This window comes from Acinonyx jubatus, chromosome D2 (genome assembly GCF_027475565.1).
Source record: "Acinonyx jubatus isolate Ajub_Pintada_27869175 chromosome D2, VMU_Ajub_asm_v1.0, whole genome shotgun sequence".
Lineage (NCBI taxonomy): Eukaryota > Metazoa > Chordata > Mammalia > Carnivora > Felidae > Acinonyx > Acinonyx jubatus.
The window spans coordinates 58,173,617-58,193,225 of NC_069393.1; the positions used below are offsets into that span (position 1 = coordinate 58,173,617).

Consider the following 19,609-nt stretch of genomic DNA (forward strand, 5'->3'; position numbering starts at 1 on the left):
CTCTGCTCACTTGACCAGGTACAGGCACTTCAACTTGAAGCCACCCTTCTTTTTCTGGGTCCTGCCTTGGCCCCAGCAGCCCAAATCCCCTTCAGGAAAGGAAGGCCCTACACCTTCTGGTCCTGCATTTCAGACTTTCTTACACTGGCCTTCTAATTACTTTCTTCTCACATACAGCCCCCATCCGTTGGATCCTGCCATGTGCCAGCCATTGGGCTGAGCACTTTTAGGTATTTTTATCTCTTTTATTCTTCACCACAATCAAACAAAGTAGGTGGCATACCTTCATTTTATAGAGGAGTAAACCGAGGATCAGAGAGGCTAAACATGTTGCCCAAAACCACACAGCTAGTGGAGCACGGGGACAATTTGAATCCTGTTCCAATTTGAATCCTGTTCCAACATCAATGTCTTTGGTCTTTCCATTATACTTCCCTCCTCCCCAGCCTCCTGAAGCCCCCACCTTTTACCCTAGTCCATTTTTCTTTGCCACAAGTGGCCTTCTTCACGTACGCTGAGGTGGAAACAAACCCTTTTGGTACAGCTCCACTGCTTTTCCTGGCCACGGTGAGGCCTGGCTTCACCAGGGCCTAAGTAGTCACCCCCAAGGTAAGTGCTAGCGTTACCTTGTGCTTCTTGGAACTGAGGGCCACTCCCTGAGAGAGGCCCAGATAGCTCCTTCCTTTCCTGTTTCAAAGTCCACGCCCTGTGAGGTCGCCCACCGGGTTCCTTCCTACTTCCTGTCTCAGGATCCGCACCTAATTTACAGAGTGCACATGATGGACATGTTCGGATTCCAATGAGTAGACCACATCCCTCTGTTCGGATGTGTGCTCCTCCTACTTTTTCAGGTCCTCCGGAATGACTCATAGCTCAGGTACCTTGTGGGGAGTGGTTTTTACCAATACCGCCCTACAATTCTACAAGCCCCAGATACCCTTGAGCATATGTTATCCTAAATATACCGAGTTCCCACCCAGGATAAAAGAAGGCACTTCCTGGACGCCTGGGTGGCTCAGTTGGTTAAGCATCCACCTTCGGCTCAGGTCATGATCTCATGGTTTGTGAGTCCGAGCCCCTTATCGGGTGAGCTTGAGTCCCACTTTGGGCTCTGCACTGACAGTTGGGAGCCTGCGTGGGATTCTTTCTCTCTCCCTCTCTCGCTGCCCCTCGCTCACTCGAGCTCTCTCTCTCTCTCTCTCTCAAAAATAAACTTAACAAAATAAAGAATGAAATAGATATCAAATCTTCCAGTGTTTGATCCCTGGCAAACTCTGGAAGATTCAATGGCAGCACCAACTTCAGAAACTGTGCTTGGCATGTAGATTGGTTGAGTATTTGTGTTTGCATGAACATGCTAACCTATGTGGCTGTATACTTCTCTGCATGGGAGACAGTGGGAGACAGCATTTCAGTGGGGACAGCGCAGGTGCATGTCTGTCTGCACAGGTGGATCCGGGACTTCATGGGGGAGGGGGGTTAATGTTACGCTCAGGACTTTGTTCGTGTGTTTTTGAGAGTAAAGGTCTGCACGCACCTCTCAGTTTGCATGTGCGTTTGTGCGCGTACAACCTACGAGTTGGGTAAAGGGGCTGGTTAGGAAGTTTCCCAGACCAAGAGCACTAAGAAAACACTCAGCAGGGAGACTGGACAGGACAGGTAAGAGAGAAAGGGAAAACAGAAAAAAAGAGTCAAGCCTAATGCTTCGTAAATAAGCAAAGGGATGTTGCGGTAAGTCCGAAATGCCCCAGACAGATTCAGACAGGTTTGCAGCACTCAGCAAAGTCATTTGTAGCCCAGGGCAGGAATGGCAGGTTAGAGTTAGTGGTAAGTATGCGCTAGCCCCGGTTCTCAGGGGTGAGGGACTGGAAAGTATGGTAAGGCACTGTCCCACTCCCATCCTCCAGGCCCTGGGCCCCAGCCTTTCTCCACAGGTTGGCCTCTCTAGGTAAAGATGGTTTGTCCTTGGTAGAGAGGTGGGGGCAGAGGAGCGAGGCTCCAGGAGGCCTCTTTAGGCCGTGCCGGTACCCTTCATCCCTCTGCCTGCTCCAAAGGCAAAGGAACCTTCTTCTTCCAGAAGCTGCTGAAAGGTTTCGCTGACTTCAGAGAGACAGAGGAGGAGGGAGGAAGGAGGGGGAGGCCTCTGAGGTGGGGAAGGTTTTGCTGAACCTGCAGGCTACCCAGCCCCTCCCTGGTTCCTCATTACTGAGGCCCTTGGGCATGAAATATCTTTTTATTTGAAGGCCAAAAAGAACCCAGGGCTGCATTAATGACCAGCCAGCACCAGGGCCTGAGGCAGGGGACTGGCTCCCTTGACCTTGAAATCCTGCCTACATTTTCCTGCTGCACTGATGTTCTATTTTTCCAGAACTTGTCTCTACTGCTTTAGCCCTATCCTCTCAACGGGACCTTAAAGAGGCCCCAAGAGGAGGAAAACTGAGGAGGCAAGGAGAAGGGTTTCTCCTAGTCCCAGGCGCTCATCGGCTGGTTCGGGTAACTGAGCAGGGCCGACAGCATTGAGTTTCAACAGCTCCCAGACAAGTAGGGCTGACAAACATTTTACACAAATTTTAATACAGTAAGAAAGATGGTAAAGCAGAGCTACAGCCAATGAAATAGGAAGATTCTGACAATGGCTTGCTGAAGTAGAAGGCAAAGTCCATTGGGCCCATTTTACAAACAAAAAAGTAAGGGCCAGAGAAGTTAGTCAATCTGTTCTGATACACATTTATTTTTGATTTTTATTTATTTATTTTTTTTTAGAAAGAGAGAGAGAGAACATGTGCATGTGTATGATTTTGATTTTATTTTTTTTAGAAAGAGAGAGAGAGAGAGAGAGAGAACATGTGCATGTGTAAGCAAGGGAGGGGCAGAGGGAGAGGGAGAGAGAGAATCTTAAGCAGGCTGCACACCCAGCACAGAACCCAACATACAGTAGGAGTAGGGTGTGTGTGTGTGTGTGTGTGTGTGTGTGTGTGTGTGTGTGTGTGGTTGGGATAGGAGAGAAATGGATGTTGCCAGGGCATTGCACTGAGGAGATGGCGGTCAGTGGAAAGGTGTGAGAGAATTTGTCTCAACTGATACAAAATGGTGAATGGTAGCTGGGGATTGGGGGAGGGTACTACCAACGAAGGGGCAAGTTGAAGGCCTTGAATGGTGGGATAAAGGGCTTGGATTTTCCTATAGGCAATGGCGAGTGGTTTCTAAGCCAGAGAAGAATGTGCCTTGCATGTCCTTTGTGAGGGTGTGAGGGGGTGGGGGGGATTGGGCCTCTCCAGCAGGGTGAATTCCAAAGAGAGGGGTGAGGTGCCAGCCAGGAAAAAGAAGGGAAGTGGAGGAAGCTGGGGTGGCAGTAAGACTCTGGGCGTGAGGGTGGAGGGTAAGTAAGGTTGCCTCCTAAGGAGTGTGGAAGGAACTCCAAGCCAAGAGGCCCAGAGAGGAGGGTGGGAGCCACGGGAGCCCCCACCACCCCCCCAGCATGGAGTGGCCATGCTGTGACCATGCCAAGCTAGTGCACAGCCCTGGGCAGCCCCAGGCTCTGCTTTCTGAGCCTCGCGCCTCAATGAGAGGTTATTAATAGGGAGTTTGTCTGGTGTCAGAGCGCAGACATAAACTGCATTAGCATTACCCCATAATCTTATTTAGTAAATGCTCATGCCGCTCCGTCTCCTGTAATTGCATTGCAAAGATGCAATATTTATGAAAGGGGAGAGGGGATGTCACTGCTCATCTTGGCGCTGCAGTAAAAGTCCCGGGAAATACAGTAAGGGCCACGGAGGCCTGGCCCTGGGCCTGAGAGGGTGGGCAGTGCTGGCGCCTAGCGCTCTCAGGGTGACCTACCAGGATGCCCAGCCCGGCCCAGAGCCCGCACCCCCACCGCCTCTCCAGAGCCTTGAGTATCAGAGCAAAGGGGTGTGGGTGGAGACGCCAGCCACACCGATGTCCTTGGTGTTACTCCTCCAGAGGGTCCTGGTCCCTGCCAGATGCACTGAGCCCTTCCGGTGGGCTTGAAGCCCCAGCTTTGGCCTGCTCCCACCCTCGTTGGATTTCTAGGGGACCTTGCCTTGACTGCATAACCTGGGTGGCTTGGCAGAGCTCAGTGGGCAGGCGGAGGGCAACATCAGGCAGGAAGCCTGAGGGCCAGAGGTCCTTGCCGGGGCAGGGTCTCAGTATCAGTGCTGACCACTGTGTGGCCAAAGCCTGCTGCAGCCCTCGGTTCCCTGAGGTGGGGGTCCTCTTCCACCCTCCTAGGAATCCATGGCTCGGTCCCTAGGGCACCCCCACCCGACACCCACTTGGGGCCAGGACTGTGTGTCCTGCTTCTGGGTGAAGGAGGTAAGGAGGTGAACTTCTCCATGACCTCAGAAGCATGGCCGTGTGCCCACGGTCTCCACAGCTCTTGGGCGGAGCTCACCAACAAGGAGGACTCACTGGTACTGAGAGCGCCCGTGGGCGTGTATGAGTGCTGGGGGACAAGCTGGGACTCTGGTGCGCCTCCAGGCACCTGCAGTTTAGAGCAGGACAGACATGCAGACGTGCTTCCTACCTCAGGGATGTGAGGGCCAGCTTGGGCAGTGGAGTTCTTTCCCAGCCACATGTGGGGAAGCTTTCTGTGGTTAGGGCGCTATGAGCCAGACCTCAAAAGACCCGATCAGCAGAGATGCGGAGGACGTTGAGTGGGAGAAGAGCGGAATGAAAGGATGCCTGTGTTCGGAAGGCATTATCCAGAAAGGTGGGGGCAGGGAGGTGGAGGCCTCGATCAGGAGCCACCCCATCAGTTGCTGGTGGTGGGGCTGGGGCTGGGGTCTCGGGTGAGGCTGCTTCTGGAAATCCATTATGAGAGAAGGCAGGTGCCCAGCTAAGCACTTCCTGGGGACCCCGGGAAGTGCCAGAGGCTCAGCACAGCTCCCTGGCCTTGGGGCTGGGATGGCCCCCAGAGGCAGGAGCACACCCCTTTCATATCTCACAACCCCACACTCTACACTTCATACACCGCCCCTCAGCACCCCATTCAGTGCAGAGGGATTCACAGCTCTCAATGCCCTTACACACCCATGCAGCCGTGCCTGCCCACACTGCCTTGCCTCCCTCACTAAGACATCCAACTGGTCTAATTTCCGGTGGCCCCGTCGGCCTGCCTCCCGGTTCTGCGCTCACTTCCCCAGACCCCAGACTCCAGTGGGGAAGGGGCCCTCAAACCAGGGAGTGAGAAGGCAGCTGAGAACCAGGGAGACTGGTGGGCTGGGCGGAGGGCTCCCTCCCTGCTGTCCCATTAATCACAGCGTCGTCGCAGTCCAGTTGGGGATCCCTGCCGCCCAGTGCCACACGCAGCCCGCAGAACAATGGGATTATTTCCGGGGGGAGAGGACGCCTCGGGCAGGGGCTCAGGCGGCGGTGCCTCCTTCCCTCAACCCGTCCCTCGGCACCCAACCAGCGCCTGCGGCGGCCAGGGACGTGTGGCAGAGCGGACGCGGGTGGCGCGCGGGTGGCAGGGCCTGGCCGGTCTAATTCAATTAGCGGGGCCGCTGCCGCCTCGGAGCAACTCTGGGCCCGCGGGGCTCAGCTTAGGGCAGCTGCTCTTTGTGCGCGGAACCCATACATATGGATACAGTCCCTCCCCCTTAGCCACCCCCACCCCAACTCCTGGCACCTGCGGCTCCCCCGCCCCCTCCCTTCCTGCCTTTGGCCTCCCCAGAAAAGTTGGGAAGCTGTGTGGCTGCTTGTGGGCCCAAGGTGGCCGGCAGAGTGCGCGCCCGAAGGGAGGGAGGTGGTTTTTATCTGAGCCCCGAGTCTGGATGGAAGGCGGTGTTTGTAACATCCGTGTGTACTTGTGTGTGGAGGCGTGAAGGAGGCCTTGCGAGCAGCTGCCAGAATTGCACACAGGAGTGTGTGTGTGTGTGTGTGTGTGTGTGTGCAAGGGTGAGTGTGGACCTGTGAGCGTGAGCCTGAGAGAGGGTGCTGGATCTGCTCCAACGCTGAATCTGGAAGGCCTCGGGTGTTGGTTGTGTCTGCCAGGGACCATTCGTGTATATGCAGGGGCCATATGCAGTCGGGACAGAGCGTGGAACACATTTCCTCGACAGCAGCTGGGTCTCCCAGGCGGAATCCGTTCCCCTGCCTCCCGCAGCGGGGTTTTCTGATGGAGGAGGAGCTTGGCCAGTTCCTTTCAAAACCCAACTCCAGCTCAACTCATTTACGCGGAGGACACTTGCGGCGCCCACTGGGCGCAGCCGCAGCGCGGAGGTAGAGGTGCGGGCAGAGGTGCGCAGAGGTGCCACGGCCAGGGCTTCTCAGCGGGAGCGGCGGTCGTCACTGGCCAGGTTTTCCGTTCGCAGCGCAGTGTGGCTGCGGCTCAGGGAGCACCTGCAGCGTCCGACGTGCCCTGAGCGCCCGCGGAAATGTCCAGACCTGTCCAAGCCGAGGTGGCCCAAGCTCCTATGGGTGACCGCAAGACCCTCCCCGCCGCAGCCCAGGACTGAACCCCTCTAGGGGGCCGGGTTTCCGGAGGTGGGAGGTCTCCACACGCCCTTCCTCTGCGGCCCAAATGTATGCCCCAGGAGGGCTGAGGACCTGAACTGAGGCCAGAAATCTGGGTAGATCTGACCGCTTACAGGTTCGTGGCCCAGCCGGAAAGCCGCCCTCATTTTCAGCTTGACTGAGGGACTGGAGCGACAGAACACCCAGAGGTCTGGCCCACCGATCCTGAAGAACCTGCCAGACTCCACCCTGTCCCCCCCTGCTCCCTGCCCTGGGGTGCAGGGAGTAGGTTTCTAGGAGGTGGTGGTGGCCCCCCCAGGCCCCCCATTAAGCAAGCTGGCACTCCCCGGCTCCTTCTTCCTCCCCCACACCACACTCAGCACACCCAGGGACTGGCTAGGACCCTCTGCCTTCGGAAATTCCTCGCATCAGCATGGACCCACTTGTCGGCTGGGCAGGGCCAAGGACGGAGGCCGAGGGTCGGCATGCTGGGGTGTACCTGTGGTCCTGGGTCCCAGGCTGGGGTGCTCTACTGGGTCCAGTGGTGGGAAGCTAAACTTGGTGCCCAGGGAGCCCTTCAGGAGCTGTCAACGGATGGCAGGGTCACAGAGCGCTATTCTGCCCCGAACCTCAGCCCACACCCTGCCCAACCCTTTCCCCATCCTGGCATTCTGAGAGAAGACTTGGCATCAAAGATCTGCTCTACCATGGGCATGGGTCTGGATGGTGGGACCTGAGGGTCTCTGGGCTTCCTTTGGGGGAGAGTTGGTCAGAGAGAGGCCTGAGGTCCTAGCTCCATGCCCAGAGGTGATGGGCCAACAGCTGCCTTTATATAGAGGCCAAGAAGGGGACCCCTACAGGGCAGGGCCTAGACTTAAGACCCCGTTGTTCAACCAGGCTTTGGGGTAAGGAGCTGGCTCCTAACCCAGGTGACAGCTGAGGTATGTTTTCTAGCAGGAAAGGTCTGTCTTTCTCTGTCTTCAATCCGTCTGTGGTCCCTCCACTGATGAATAAATGGACGCTTGTCCCTCCATGTTGGAGAGATCCTCAGTCCCTATTCCGGTAAGGACTTGGGTAGGAGCACCTGGGGCTGGCCCCAGACACCACCCCCTCCCCCCAAACCCTGAGAAATCACTGAGTCGTGTAGCTGGAACCAGCCTGACCTGCTCACTCCCTCCTTCCCTAACCTAGAGATAACACCCTCCCACACACCTTGGAGGTGGAGTGCCCTTTACTGGGTCTCTAAGTCCTCAAGTCACCAGCTGCACCTGCCCCTCCATTTCCACCCCCCCTTCCCTGAGGCAGGTGAGCAAGGCAGAAACTTCCGTATTGGAAATCCAGATCCCAATGGCCCCACTGTCACTGCTCCATGTTACACATCTCCTTACATATTTCTCAGCTTGTTCTACCCTTTCCCTGCGAACTATCGATTGGGCATATCCTGTCTCCCCCATTCCACACCCACAGGCCCGCATATGGCCATTTCCCAGACAACTACACTAGAAAATAAGACATCTCTCCCACAGATACACACACTCACGAGCATGCATACACACACACACCATTATCACACCCTCACTTTCACACAGTAGCTGACGGATGCTCTCACCCCATCATATGTGCCCGTTATACGGGAACAGTTAGGGACACACTCTTATCTGTTACAAAAAACACACTCACTGGCATCACAGGCAAATACAGTTGTAAAAATGACCTAGACTCCCCTCCTGTCCCCTAGTCCCCTCACAGACATGCATTTTGCTTGCATTTGAATCCCAGCAGCCTAACACTGGTACATAATAGACACTCAATACGTATTTGTTGGGTAGATTTTAAAAAGTATTCCTCAGAGACATGCCCAGGCTATCATGCCCCCACTGTCACGCACACTTTCACATCTGGCTTTCCCCTCATGGACACACAGTCCCACAAACACAAAGTAATTAAGTTATCACACACACACCCCTAAGCTAAAGTACAACCCCTGGCCCAGGGGTCTCTCCCAGAGGGGGGAGGGAGCCGTGTGGGATCCAAAGGGGCCGCCCTCTAGGGCTGAGCCCTCCCTTTCCTCCTCCCCCAGCCCCAGCCCCAGCCCCAGCTGCTTCTCTTTTAATTGGAGGCACTTCTTCATTCTGCAGGCAGGGGAGAGGGGAGGCAGGGGAGAGGGGAGGCAGGGGAGAGGGGAGCGGAAGGCGCTTGGGGGGTGGTTACCAGGTGGCTTTAGGGCCGGAACTCACCTAGACACATGCAAGATACTCCTGCAAAGCGAGGGCCACAGCTACCGAGTTTGGTGTTGAGAAATCAGCTTGTAATGAATGGAGTCAGAAAAACAGCATTTGAGTCCAGTCTGTGTCCCTTCCCAGCTTTCAGTGCCTCGGCCTTCTCATCTGTGAAATGGAGATAACAAAAGCCACATCACAGGGTTATTGGAGGATGACACGAGATAATAACTGTGACTGAAGGTGCCGGGACATCACTGCGCTGTGTGCTCCTACTCTCTCTCCCTCTCCTCCTCTTTCCTTGTGTGTGTGTGTGTGTGTGTGTGTGTGTGTGTGTGTGTATACAATTTATAGTCAAATTGGTTTCTCTCCTCCTCTTTCCTAACAGGGCCACCACTGGGGCCCTGCACCGAAGCTGCACAGAAGGTAAGTCCCGCATGTCTCCTCCCCACCCCCTTCCGAAAACTTTCTGACCTCAGGTGACACTGCTTCTGGGAGGGGTGGGGGCCAGAACCCAGCAACTCCTGACCCTCTTGTCTCAACTTCCTAGGAAGAGAAGGGACTGAAAGGGTACCCTGGCCCTCAGCAACTACCCTATTGGAAAACAAAGGTGGAAACAACGACCCTATTGGAAAACAAGTTGGACACAGAGAACCCCATCTTGGGGAAGGCCAGCACGCAGAACTGGGTTGGGATAAAAGTTGATTCTGATAGGGGGGGGGGGGGGCTGAAGGGGGGTATGGAAAAGATCAGTGAGGCAAACACCTGTAAGGGCCAGGGAAAGTCAAGATGTCCCTGGGTTGCAGGATTTTGATGAGAAGAGCCTCCTGACAGTCTGAAGAGGCCACTAGGCAGCTGTGACCTCTGCCAACCTTCGGCTGGTGAGGTCTCCCGCCAGGGACTCTGGCCAACTGGTGCCAGATCTGAGGAGTCCAAGAGGTGAGTAAGATAGATGCCTAAATGGTAGAATAGGAAAGGTCAGAAAGACATAGGTGTTGGAAAGATTCAGCCAGAGGAGGAAGGAGGGAGGAACGGGGAGAGTGTCAGGAACACTCAGGAGGTTCCTGCATGGGCCAGAGAGGGTGGCAAAGGTAAGTTGTCCTAAAGATAAGAGGGTTTTAATTGCAGCAGACAGAACTGTAGTTAATCACGAAAAGGATCAAGGCACTGCAGTCCAGCCTCAAAGGAAGCAGAAGCACCCCTCTCCATACTTCTCAGCCTCATACAGGGAAAACAATTCAGATTTGGGGAACCAGGTCAATCTTCTTCTGTCTGTGGGACTTTGGGCAAGTTTGTTCATCTGACCAAGTCTCGGTTTTTGTTTTTTCTTTTTAAAAATGAATGTAACTCATATACTATGATAACCCCTTTAAATCATACAATTGAGTGGTTTTTAATATAGTCACATAGTTGTGCAACCATTGCCACTAATTCCAGAATATTTTCATCACTTCAAGTGGAAACTTCATATCCGCTGGCAGCCACTTCCAACCCTTCCTCCTCCAACCTCTGGCAACCATTATCTACTTTGTGCCTTTATGGATTTGCCTATCCTGGATGGTTCCTATGGATGCAGTCATTTGATAAGTGGCCTTTTGTGCCCGACTTCTTTCACTTAGCATCATGTTTTCTAGGTTCTTCCATGTTGTAGTATGAATAATATTCTGTTGTATGGATACACCACATTTTGTTTGTCCATTCATCAGATGATGAACATGTGAGTTGCTCCCACTTTTTGGCCATTATAAATAATACTGCAGTGAACACTCATTTAATTTTCGTACTTACTTAAAACTTGGAGGTGTTTCTATTAACTTCACAGAGTTGCGAGTCTTAAATGACATCGGTGTGGTGAGGTGCCTGGCACATGGTAGCTTCTCAGTAAAACACTTAGGTTTATCTCTGCTTTATTTAGTTCCTCTAAGATAAGAGGCAGGAAGGAGACAAATTTAGGTTCAAACAACTGCTGGGTAAGGTTGTAGAACCTGGATTGGGTGGGTGAAGAGGAGTGAACTGGCAAGGGAATAGAGCTCTCGCCTGTTTCTGCTCAGTGTTTACAAACCACCACCTATTTCACACATGGCCTTGCCTTGAGCGGGCCTTTGTCCACCTGCCTGGAGCCCAGACAAGATTTTCTCCAGGTTTCCAGGCTAATCCATAAAAGCAACTCAAATCCAGCTTCTCCATCTTGACCATGTCACTTAGCCTCTGAAATTTGGCTTTCTTACATCTATAAAATAGTATAATTTCTTACTATATCTATAAAAGAGATAATACTCATCTTGAAGAGTTGGTGAAGTTCATAGCATTCCCCATAATACTTACCACGATCTGACTTATTGTATTTGCTTCTTTGTTTATTGTCTAACCCCCTCTATGGAACATAAACTCCATGAGGGCAGGACCTTGGTTTTGTTTACTGCTGTTTTCCCAGTGCCAAGAACAATGCCTGACACATGGTAGGTATTCAATAAATATTTGTTGAATAAGGAGGTTCATTCATTCATTTTTCACCCAACATGACTATATCCTGTGGTTTGGGGCTACACTCCACAGGAGGGAAACTGAGATGAGGTCCCTGCTTCCAAGGAGATCTCTTCAAGTGGAAATAACAGACGTGACCAAAGCAAATAGACTGTAATGAGACTTGATCAATAGAATGTGCACCTTCATCTTGCCTGATAGAGACAGTCCCTCCCTGAAGACCTGTTGAATTTGAAATAGAAATGGATCCAAAGTGATCCAACGTGCACCGGTCCCAGAGCTTGGCTCCTGGCAGGGAGCAAACCTTTCCCTACTGGAGAGGGGAAAGAGAGGAAGCAGAAAAAGGGAGTTTCCTCCTTCTCTCCTGGGCTGTAAGCCAGTCAGCCACAGTCAAAACTTAAAAGGCCTAAATTTGTCCAGATGCACTTCCCTGATCTTGGTTCCACCAACCCTAGCCCCCCAACCCCCCCCCCCCCCCCCGCCACTGCCTTAAGTCCCCAGGCCTCCCTCCCAGGATTCCAAAAGTAAGAAAATAACTCCTTCCCCTCACCACAGTCCAAAGGTTTCTTGCTTGGAATAGCCAGCCCTGTGCTAGTTGCTAGGTGAAAACAATCTGATTGAATTCATTCGCATACTGTGGGTACTGCTTCTTTGGGGCATGTTTATTTCAAAGGAAACGGGTATCTGGAGGCATGGGCCCCCTGGAAACAAGCCCCAAGCCACCTCTCTTGACTTTTGCCTTCCTCTCAGGAAGTCTTCCTTTCCTCAGTTTCTCTAAATAGGCTGGGTTGGGGTGGTTGTTGATTTTTTCAACAACCTACAGCCGGTTGTTCATAGGCCTGTGTTTTTAAAAAGGACAAGTCTGAACTCACCTTCCTGCCTCAGGGGCCTGGGCTCCATACCTGGGAAGTAGACAGTCTTCTACTTTCTAACAAGCCAGACTTGAAGTTTGCAGTAAATCCTCTTGTTGAAGGACAGGTGTTTCCCAGCTGAGCCCTTGGGGAGATTCTCCAGTAGCACAGGGACACCCTTCCCCAGAGGCCTAGTGGGCTGGACCTCTTTGGCCCCATTCAAAGTGAGGGGAGACTCCTGCCAGACCGGGAAGAGGGCTCTATCCTCCACCTCCTTGGGTCCGTCTGTTTATCGGTCTCTGGGAATGGCCGCCTCCTGTTCTTTTTCTCCTTTTAAGTCTCTGAATCTCTTCTCTCTCTTCCTGAACTACTTCTCGGTGCCTCGGTCTCCGTCCCTCTGTCTCTGGCTCCTGCATCAGTCTCGGCTCCCGGCCTCCCTCTCCCCCTCTCCGCCCCTCCCCCGCGCTGTCATTCACCCCGCTCCTCTCCACGCACAGCCAATGGAGAGACCCGGCCGAAACGGCTAGGCTCGCTTGCACCGGGCTTTTTCGCCCGGTGATTGATGTCCCAGAGTCAACATCGAGCTAGCAGACGGAGAGGGGAAGGAGCAGCCTGAGAGGGGAAGAATACGGCGCCCCCTCTCTCCTTCCCCTCCCCCCTACTTTAGCCCTCTGCGCACTTCGCCTCCAAGTCTCCGCGCAGCCAGGAGCGGCTGCCGCCTCCGCGCCCCTGCGCGCTGCCCCCCGAGCCAAACACAGCGATCGCCGCCGCCCAGGCCCCCCCCGCGGGGCCGGGGCCGGGGGCCAGCATGGAGCACCTGGGTCCGCACCATCTCCACCCCGGCCATGCGGAGCCCATCAGCTTCGGCATCGACCAGATCCTCAACAGCCCGGACCAAGGCGGCTGCATGGGGCCCGCCTCGCGCCTCCAGGACGGAGAATACGGCCTTGGCTGTTTGGTTGGAGGAGCCTACGCTTACGGCGGCGGGGGCCCCGCGGCCGGGGCGGGGGCCGGGGGCGCGGGGGCCTATGGTGCCGGCGGCCCGAGCGGCCCTGGTGGCCCTACTAGCGGCGGCGGCGCCGCCTGCAGCATGGGCCCGCTGGCTGGCTCCTACAACGTGAACATGGCCTTGGCGGGCGGCCCCGGTCCGGGAGGCGGCGGCGGCGGGGGCGGCGGCGGCGGCGGCGGCGGCGGGGGGGCGCTGAGCGCTGCAGGGGTGATCCGGGTGCCGGCTCATAGGCCGCTAGCTGGAGCGGTGGCCCACCCCCAGCCTCTGGCTACCGGCTTGCCCACCGTTCCCTCCGTGCCTGCTGTGCCGGGTGTCAACAACCTCACCGGGCTCACCTTCCCCTGGATGGAGAGTAACCGCAGATACACAAAGGACAGGTTCACAGGTGAGTCCGGCCGGCGCGCGCCCCGCCTGGCCGCGGCCCGGGCTCTGCGCTACCTTTCCCCTGCCCGGTGGCTCCCCGCAGCCCTCCTCTACGCACCAGGTTACCCAGCTCCTCTCGGTGCTTCCCCCGAGTTCAGCAGCCTGCCACCTTTCCACGCTCGCGGAATCGTCATGCTCGAAGAGTTCTCCCGTCCTGGGCCCCTCTCCGTCCCTCCCGCAGGACCCCTACTCTGAAAAGCGCTCCCTGATCCCCTCTCGAGTCGCTGGGTTCAGTGTCGCCGAGGGAAGGGGGATGTAGCTTTGGGACTACCTTTCACCCCGGCATTTGGGGCTCGGGGGAATCTTGGAGAAAGGGGCCCGATGTGAACAGTTTTTTCCGTCCGGGCCAACGTTCTCTGGCTGAGGCGAAGAGCCCCAGAATCAGACGCTAGGAAAGAACAGGTTCCCCACCTCTCGTCCCCCCCCCCCCACAAACACACACGCTCTCAAACACACCACACACCCCACTTCACTTCGCGCTCCGAGCTCCAGTGTCGGTTGCGCTTGACGGGCCGGCAGAGGCCCGAAGCCTGAGTAAAGCAGCAGAGCTGGTGGGCCCTCTTTCCCGGACTGCGGGCTTCGTCCAGGTCGGTGGCAGCGTGAGGCTGAGCCTCCCGGTTCATTTTCGTTCGGTCCCGGCCTGGCGTCCTCCCCTCTGGGCCCAGCCCTGTTCCCTCCAGTGTGAATAATGCACCGGCCTGACCGGCGATCGATCCGCGGCGGCCCAAGGACAACTCCTGGGACGATTACGCACTCCGCGGCGGCCGACTGCCGCCCTCTCCGCTGCCTGCTCCGCGCCTTCCTCCGCTCGCTCCGGCTCCCTCCGCTCTCGCTTCCGCTCTCGGCACTCAGCTCTCGCTCACGCGCGGGCCCCTTGCTTCGGCCTCACTTCCAGCTACCCCTTAGCATTCCTGGGATCCGAGGCGAGGATCCTCGATCCTCCCGCCGAGCCCAGCTCCCAAGCCCGCTGAGAAGTAGCCACGAGTTGAGCCTGGGTTCCCGGCTGGGCCTTAGAGGCGGTGGGAGGTACTGGCCAGTGCCGATGGCGATGGCGAGGTGGCACTCCCATGGGGCTCGGGCTCCAGGGCCCAACGGTGGAAAGGAGTTAGGGGGTCAGCAGAGGCAATACAGCCATTCTGCCCTGGGCCTCCAGGAAGGACCCTGTACTCAAGGCACCCCAGGACCCCAACCTAAGTCCTCTCAGGCCTGGGGAGGCAGAGCCTGCTGGCCATTCCACTCCCCCTGCCCACCAGGCCAGTCCAGTCTTGAAGGGCCCTGATGGAACCCTCAGCCTGGAACCCACTGGTCTTAGGTCTCTGGTGAAAGCTGTTCCACACAGGGCCTACCTAGGGAAGCCACCGGCCACCCTAATCTGGCTTCAGGCCCCAAGAAGGTTCTGAGGAAGTGAATGACTGTCACCTTGTGTTGCCCTGTGTCCTGTATGTGTCTGCTTGTGTGCCTGTCTGTCAGGCCGGGTGTATAGATAGGCAATTTGCCCCTTGGTATGTGATGTGTCTGTGTATGTTGCTGTGTTGGTGGCGGCTCAGGCCAGGACCCAGGGTTCCCCCACCCCCGCCTTGATCAGGTGCGGCTTCAAGCTGCTGGGCAGCTTCCTGGAGCAGTGGGGGGCTTCGACCTTTAGCTCGCCTCAGACAAGCCCCTCAAGGAGACTGGCTTGGGCACGAGGGAGCCCGGGGCTAGGGAGGCCTCCGTGGCGGCGGCGGCGGCGTCCGCCTGGCGGGCGGGAGGGGGCCGTTTCCCGCCGCGGGCTTGGAGCTGAGGGCTGACGGGAGGATCGCGGCCCCGTTCCTGGGGTCTGGCCTCTGCGCTCGCTGATCGCGGGGAGTCGGGCCTGGGACGCCTCCTGACGCTCTGCCGCTTGCCTCTGCCGTCTGTCTGTCTCCCGCTCCAGTGGCCCTCTCACCCTTCACTGTAACACGCCGTATAGGTCACCCCTATCAGAACCGGACGCCCCCCAAGAAGAAGAAGCCGCGCACGTCCTTCACGCGCCTGCAGATCTGCGAGCTGGAGAAGCGCTTCCACCGGCAGAAGTACCTGGCCTCGGCCGAGCGCGCCGCCCTGGCCAAGGCGCTCAAAATGACCGACGCGCAGGTCAAAACCTGGTTCCAGAACCGGCGGACGAAGTGGAGGTGAGCGCGCGCGGGGCGGGCAGTTCTCAGCCCCCGGGGTCTCTCCTGGGGCGCTGACGCCCCCTCCGCTCTCAGGCTTCTGATCGGTTCCCTGCTAGGCTCGCCAGGAACCGGGAGCAGCCGAGGCCGATGCCCGGGGTGGGGCTGGAGAGCCCCCGCTGTGTTTTACCGGAGGCTTCTTGGCTTTCTGACCGTTACGCTCAATGCTGGTGTAGACGCGGCTGGTCACCGCCGCTGCTTGGGGAACCTGCGGGGTTAGAGCACAGTCAGTCCTTGCGGTCCGGGCTTTGGCAATCAGTGAACGCTGAGGGACTTTTTTGTTTGCACAAAGTAGCGCTTACAGACATGCCTCCTCCGTCCCGGAGACTGGAGGCCGGATGGCCTGCGCCTCGTTTCTGCCGCCCCAGAGAGGGCTCCTGGCGGAGCTGCCGGGCCCCAAACCGGGAGCCTGGGCCCCTCTGACTCCCTCCTCCCCGGACACTCAGCCAGGCCCTCACGCAGCCGGTCTCCCACCCTGGAAGAGGAAAATCAATCCGTACCGGCTGCAGCGGGGTTTTGGAGAGTCCCACTGAAAGGGGGATCAATTAGGAGCAGATGGGTGTGTGTGTTTGTGTGTGTGCGGGCGCGCGCCACACACACATTTACCCTTCTCCCGTCACACACCCAGTACACTAAAATCCCCCCACCACGCATACATCTCTCTCTCTCTCTCTCTCTCTCTCTCTCTCTCTCTCAACGTCCCACACTCCTAGGCAGCTTTACTCACCGCAAGCACCGGCGCTTTCTCCGGCTGTACCCACTTGCACCCCTCCCGCACATCTGGCCCGCATACTTGGTTCCACAAGTTTGGTTCCAGAAGTTTCTCACTAGCTCAGGCCTCAGGGGGGAGAGCGCAGGAGAGTCTGGGCGACGTCCACGGCGCCGTGGCCCAGTGGGCCTAGCGCTGGAGGAAGGAATTGGAGTTTCCTCTTTTTCTGAACGAAGGCGAGGGATCTGCCCGGGATTCCACCGGCGTGGCTTCCACAGGAAGCCACTGCCCCCACGACTCTGCCTCCACCCCATTCCTGTCGTTGGGGAAGAAATGGAGTATATGGCTTCAGACCTCTGGGATCTAGTTAAAGAGGTAGCTAGGGCTGGCAGAGTAGGGGTGTGGGCACTGGTGTTCCCAAGGCCCCACCAGGGCTGCAGCCTGGGCGAGAGGAGGGAGTGAGGCAGGTCCCTGGAAGGCTCTGGGATCACCGAGAGTGTCAGGCAAAGAGAAGGGAAGGGGCAAAGATAAACACCCCACCCCAGGGAGAAAAGGAAAAACCAGGCAGCTTGAAGAAGCCTTAGGGTAATAAAAGAAAGCAATGGATGACTAAACCTTCATTTTCGTTTCAAACCAATTCTCTTAATTCTGAGAGAACGAAGAGGGTGGGGTGAGAGACAACAAGAGAGAAGGACACAAAGCCGAAAAGGAAGAGAAAGGCTCAGGCAGTTTGAAATGCAGGAAAGAAGGGGAAGGCGAGACACGGAAAGACGCGCGGAGCTAAAGGCAAGAAGGGGCGGCGGGCAGGAGGCCGGCGTCCACCGCTGGGAGAGGCCCTCGCCGGCTTCGCGCGGCTTCATCGATCGCCTACAAATTGCTTCTGGAGGCCCCCGGGACTCCCATTAGGTCTGTCCACCTTAGAGACAGACGTTTGATCTCAGTTGACGGGGTGGAGGGGAGGCATTAAATGGAATAAGTGAGTCATCGCCGCCCTGGGCCGCCTCGGAGAAAGGCGCTGGTCCGGCGGGAGTCCCGGCAGGGCACAGGGCTCGGCCCAGGAGGTAGGAAGGCTGAGAGAGTTGCGCAGAGAAGAGAGGTCTGGCAAAGCAGCTCGAAGGCAATCCACCGGCTCCCGCCTCTGCCCTGGACTGGTGGGGAGGGTGAGGCGCCTCAGGCTTGGCACCGCAGAGCTGGGGAGAGGCGAGATGCCACCCTACCCCTGGCTGCGCCCTCCGAGGCTAGTGGGACACGGGGAGCTCCAGGTGCTTGGGCCTGGCGGATTTCCCCACAGCTCCCCCGGGGATCCTGCGCTCCATTTATTTGTGGGGTTTCCAGTCTGTGTCGGAGTCAGGACCCTCAAGATTGGGGTGTGTGTTAAAGGGGCCCAAGACGGAGTTGGGGGCTGTGAAGGAAGCAGTGCTCGTCCAGGCTGTTTCCCGGGAGCGCGCTGGAAGCGTCGGTAACGTCGGTAACGGCTTGTCCCCGGTGCAGGCGGCAGACCGCGGAGGAGCGTGAGGCTGAGAGGCAGCAGGCGAACCGCATTCTCCTGCAGCTGCAGCAAGAGGCCTTCCAGAAGAGTCTGGCTCAGCCCTTGCCCGCCGACCCGCTCTGCGTGCACAACTCTTCGCTCTTCGCCCTGCAGAATCTGCAGCCGTGGTCTGACGACTCCACCAAGATCACCAGCGTCACGTCCGTGGCGTCCGCCTGCGAGTGAGCCTGCCCGCTCTGCCCGGAGAGAGCCCGGGTCCAGCCGAGGGGGTCGCGGGGGGCTGAGAGCCGGGACTCTCTCCCACCCCCTCCTGCTTCAGACTGTGCGCGGGAGGGGAACGCGGTGCCCCCTGCGCGCGGCGCCGACGCTGTTTTCTCTTTGGTGGGGGGGAAAAAAGCGCGGGAGACAGGGACACGCGACCTCGTTCCAGTCGCCTAAGTGGTCCCGCGCCCCCCTGGAACTGTTCAGAGTCCTCTCGGTTTACGTCTATTTTATTTTATTCTGATTTTTAACGTGGGACTGAGAGAGGCAGAGGACGTTGGGGAATAAGTTTCTGGGGTCCTCAGAGGACAGCAGGGGCTGTCATTTGAACTTGCTCTGGGAAGAACTCCTCTGTATTCCACTCCCCATCACACGTGGACGCCCGCAGGCCCACACAGAGGCGATTTCACGGTCTCTGGTGGTGTCACCCAGAGCCAAACACAGAGGACCTACGACAGAGTGTCATGCACACATAGGGCCATCGCCTTCACACCCTTGACTCTCACTGTCAGGCATAAGCTAGGGGTGACCCAGCTGCATTGTGAACAGCATGGCACTTCTCACAAACACGAGGCTACGGCCACACTGTGACACACTACCCCACACACGACAGCGTCACGGCCCTCCAGGCCCCCATCACACATCCTAGCCGCACCCAGGTACGCACAGGCAGGTTTTCACACAGACTCAGCCTGCTTCTCCAGATCCTGTTCATACGGGGAGCTTAAGTTATGCACTTATAAGGTGTTTTCTGTGTAACCATTTTATAAAGTGCTTGTGTAATTTATGTGAAAAAATAATAAAACCCTCCGGATCCGGAGTCAGGGCTACCTGCTCCTTGCTGAGCCCAGCACCTTGCAGCTACTTGGGTTTGGTGTGAAATGGTGCTGCTGGGGCAGCTGCTGCTGTCTGGGCATAAGGGACACCCGGGGGGCCAGAACCTGCAGGTCCTGGAGAGAGGGAAGGAGGGGGACAGAGAGAAACAGACCTGAGGAAAGGAAGGAGTGCCAGGCTCTCCTGGGACGCGGATGCTTGAGAAGATACACTGTCTTTGGGTGTGAGGGTTGCGCGTGTGTGCATTGTGTGTTTGTGATGGCATGGGCCTTCAGGATGTAACTGATCGTGAATGTAACAGTGTTTAAGCGTGTCATTGTGTTGGCAACTATTGTTAAGTGCTTGTCTCTGCTTAAGTCGCAAATCGAAACTAGCATCATACGTACGAACTTGCAGTGGTCTGTGTGACCATGTGCGAATGGGATTGTGTCTTCCGGGGTACCGGTGACCACCCACCCAAATCTGTGACTGTGTATGACTCCCGTGTCAATGTGTGTGAGAGTACGTGAGTTTCTCCTCGTGAATCCTTTTTTGTGTTAAATGTGCGAATGTTTGTAATCGTGAATCACCCGTAATGGTGTGAATACATTTGTGTGTGATATGTAATCATGTGTGACATGTAATCATATATGAGATGTGTATTTTACTATATATACTTGTGTGT

The 19,609-nt window shown here is 56.5% G+C and overlaps 1 protein-coding gene across 2 annotated transcripts; it reads left to right on the forward strand.

Moving 5' to 3' along the window:
- The first annotated feature begins 12,552 nt into the window (after positions 1-12,552).
- TLX1 (T cell leukemia homeobox 1) lies at positions 12,553-18,978 on the forward strand. 2 transcript variants are annotated; one of them, XM_053207341.1, is made up of 3 exons: positions 12,553-13,425; positions 15,376-15,613; positions 17,853-18,978. In XM_053207341.1, the coding sequence occupies exons 1-3, from the start codon at positions 12,840-12,842 to the stop codon at positions 18,073-18,075; spliced, it is 1,047 nt and encodes a 348-aa protein (XP_053063316.1). In that variant the 5' UTR covers positions 12,553-12,839; the 3' UTR covers positions 18,076-18,978. The 2 variants fall into 2 exon arrangements, with proteins under 2 accessions (XP_053063316.1, XP_026918701.1); XM_027062900.2 differs by having other exon boundaries at positions 12,561-13,425; positions 15,412-15,613; positions 17,853-18,977.
- The last annotated feature ends 631 nt before the right edge of the window (positions 18,979-19,609 follow it).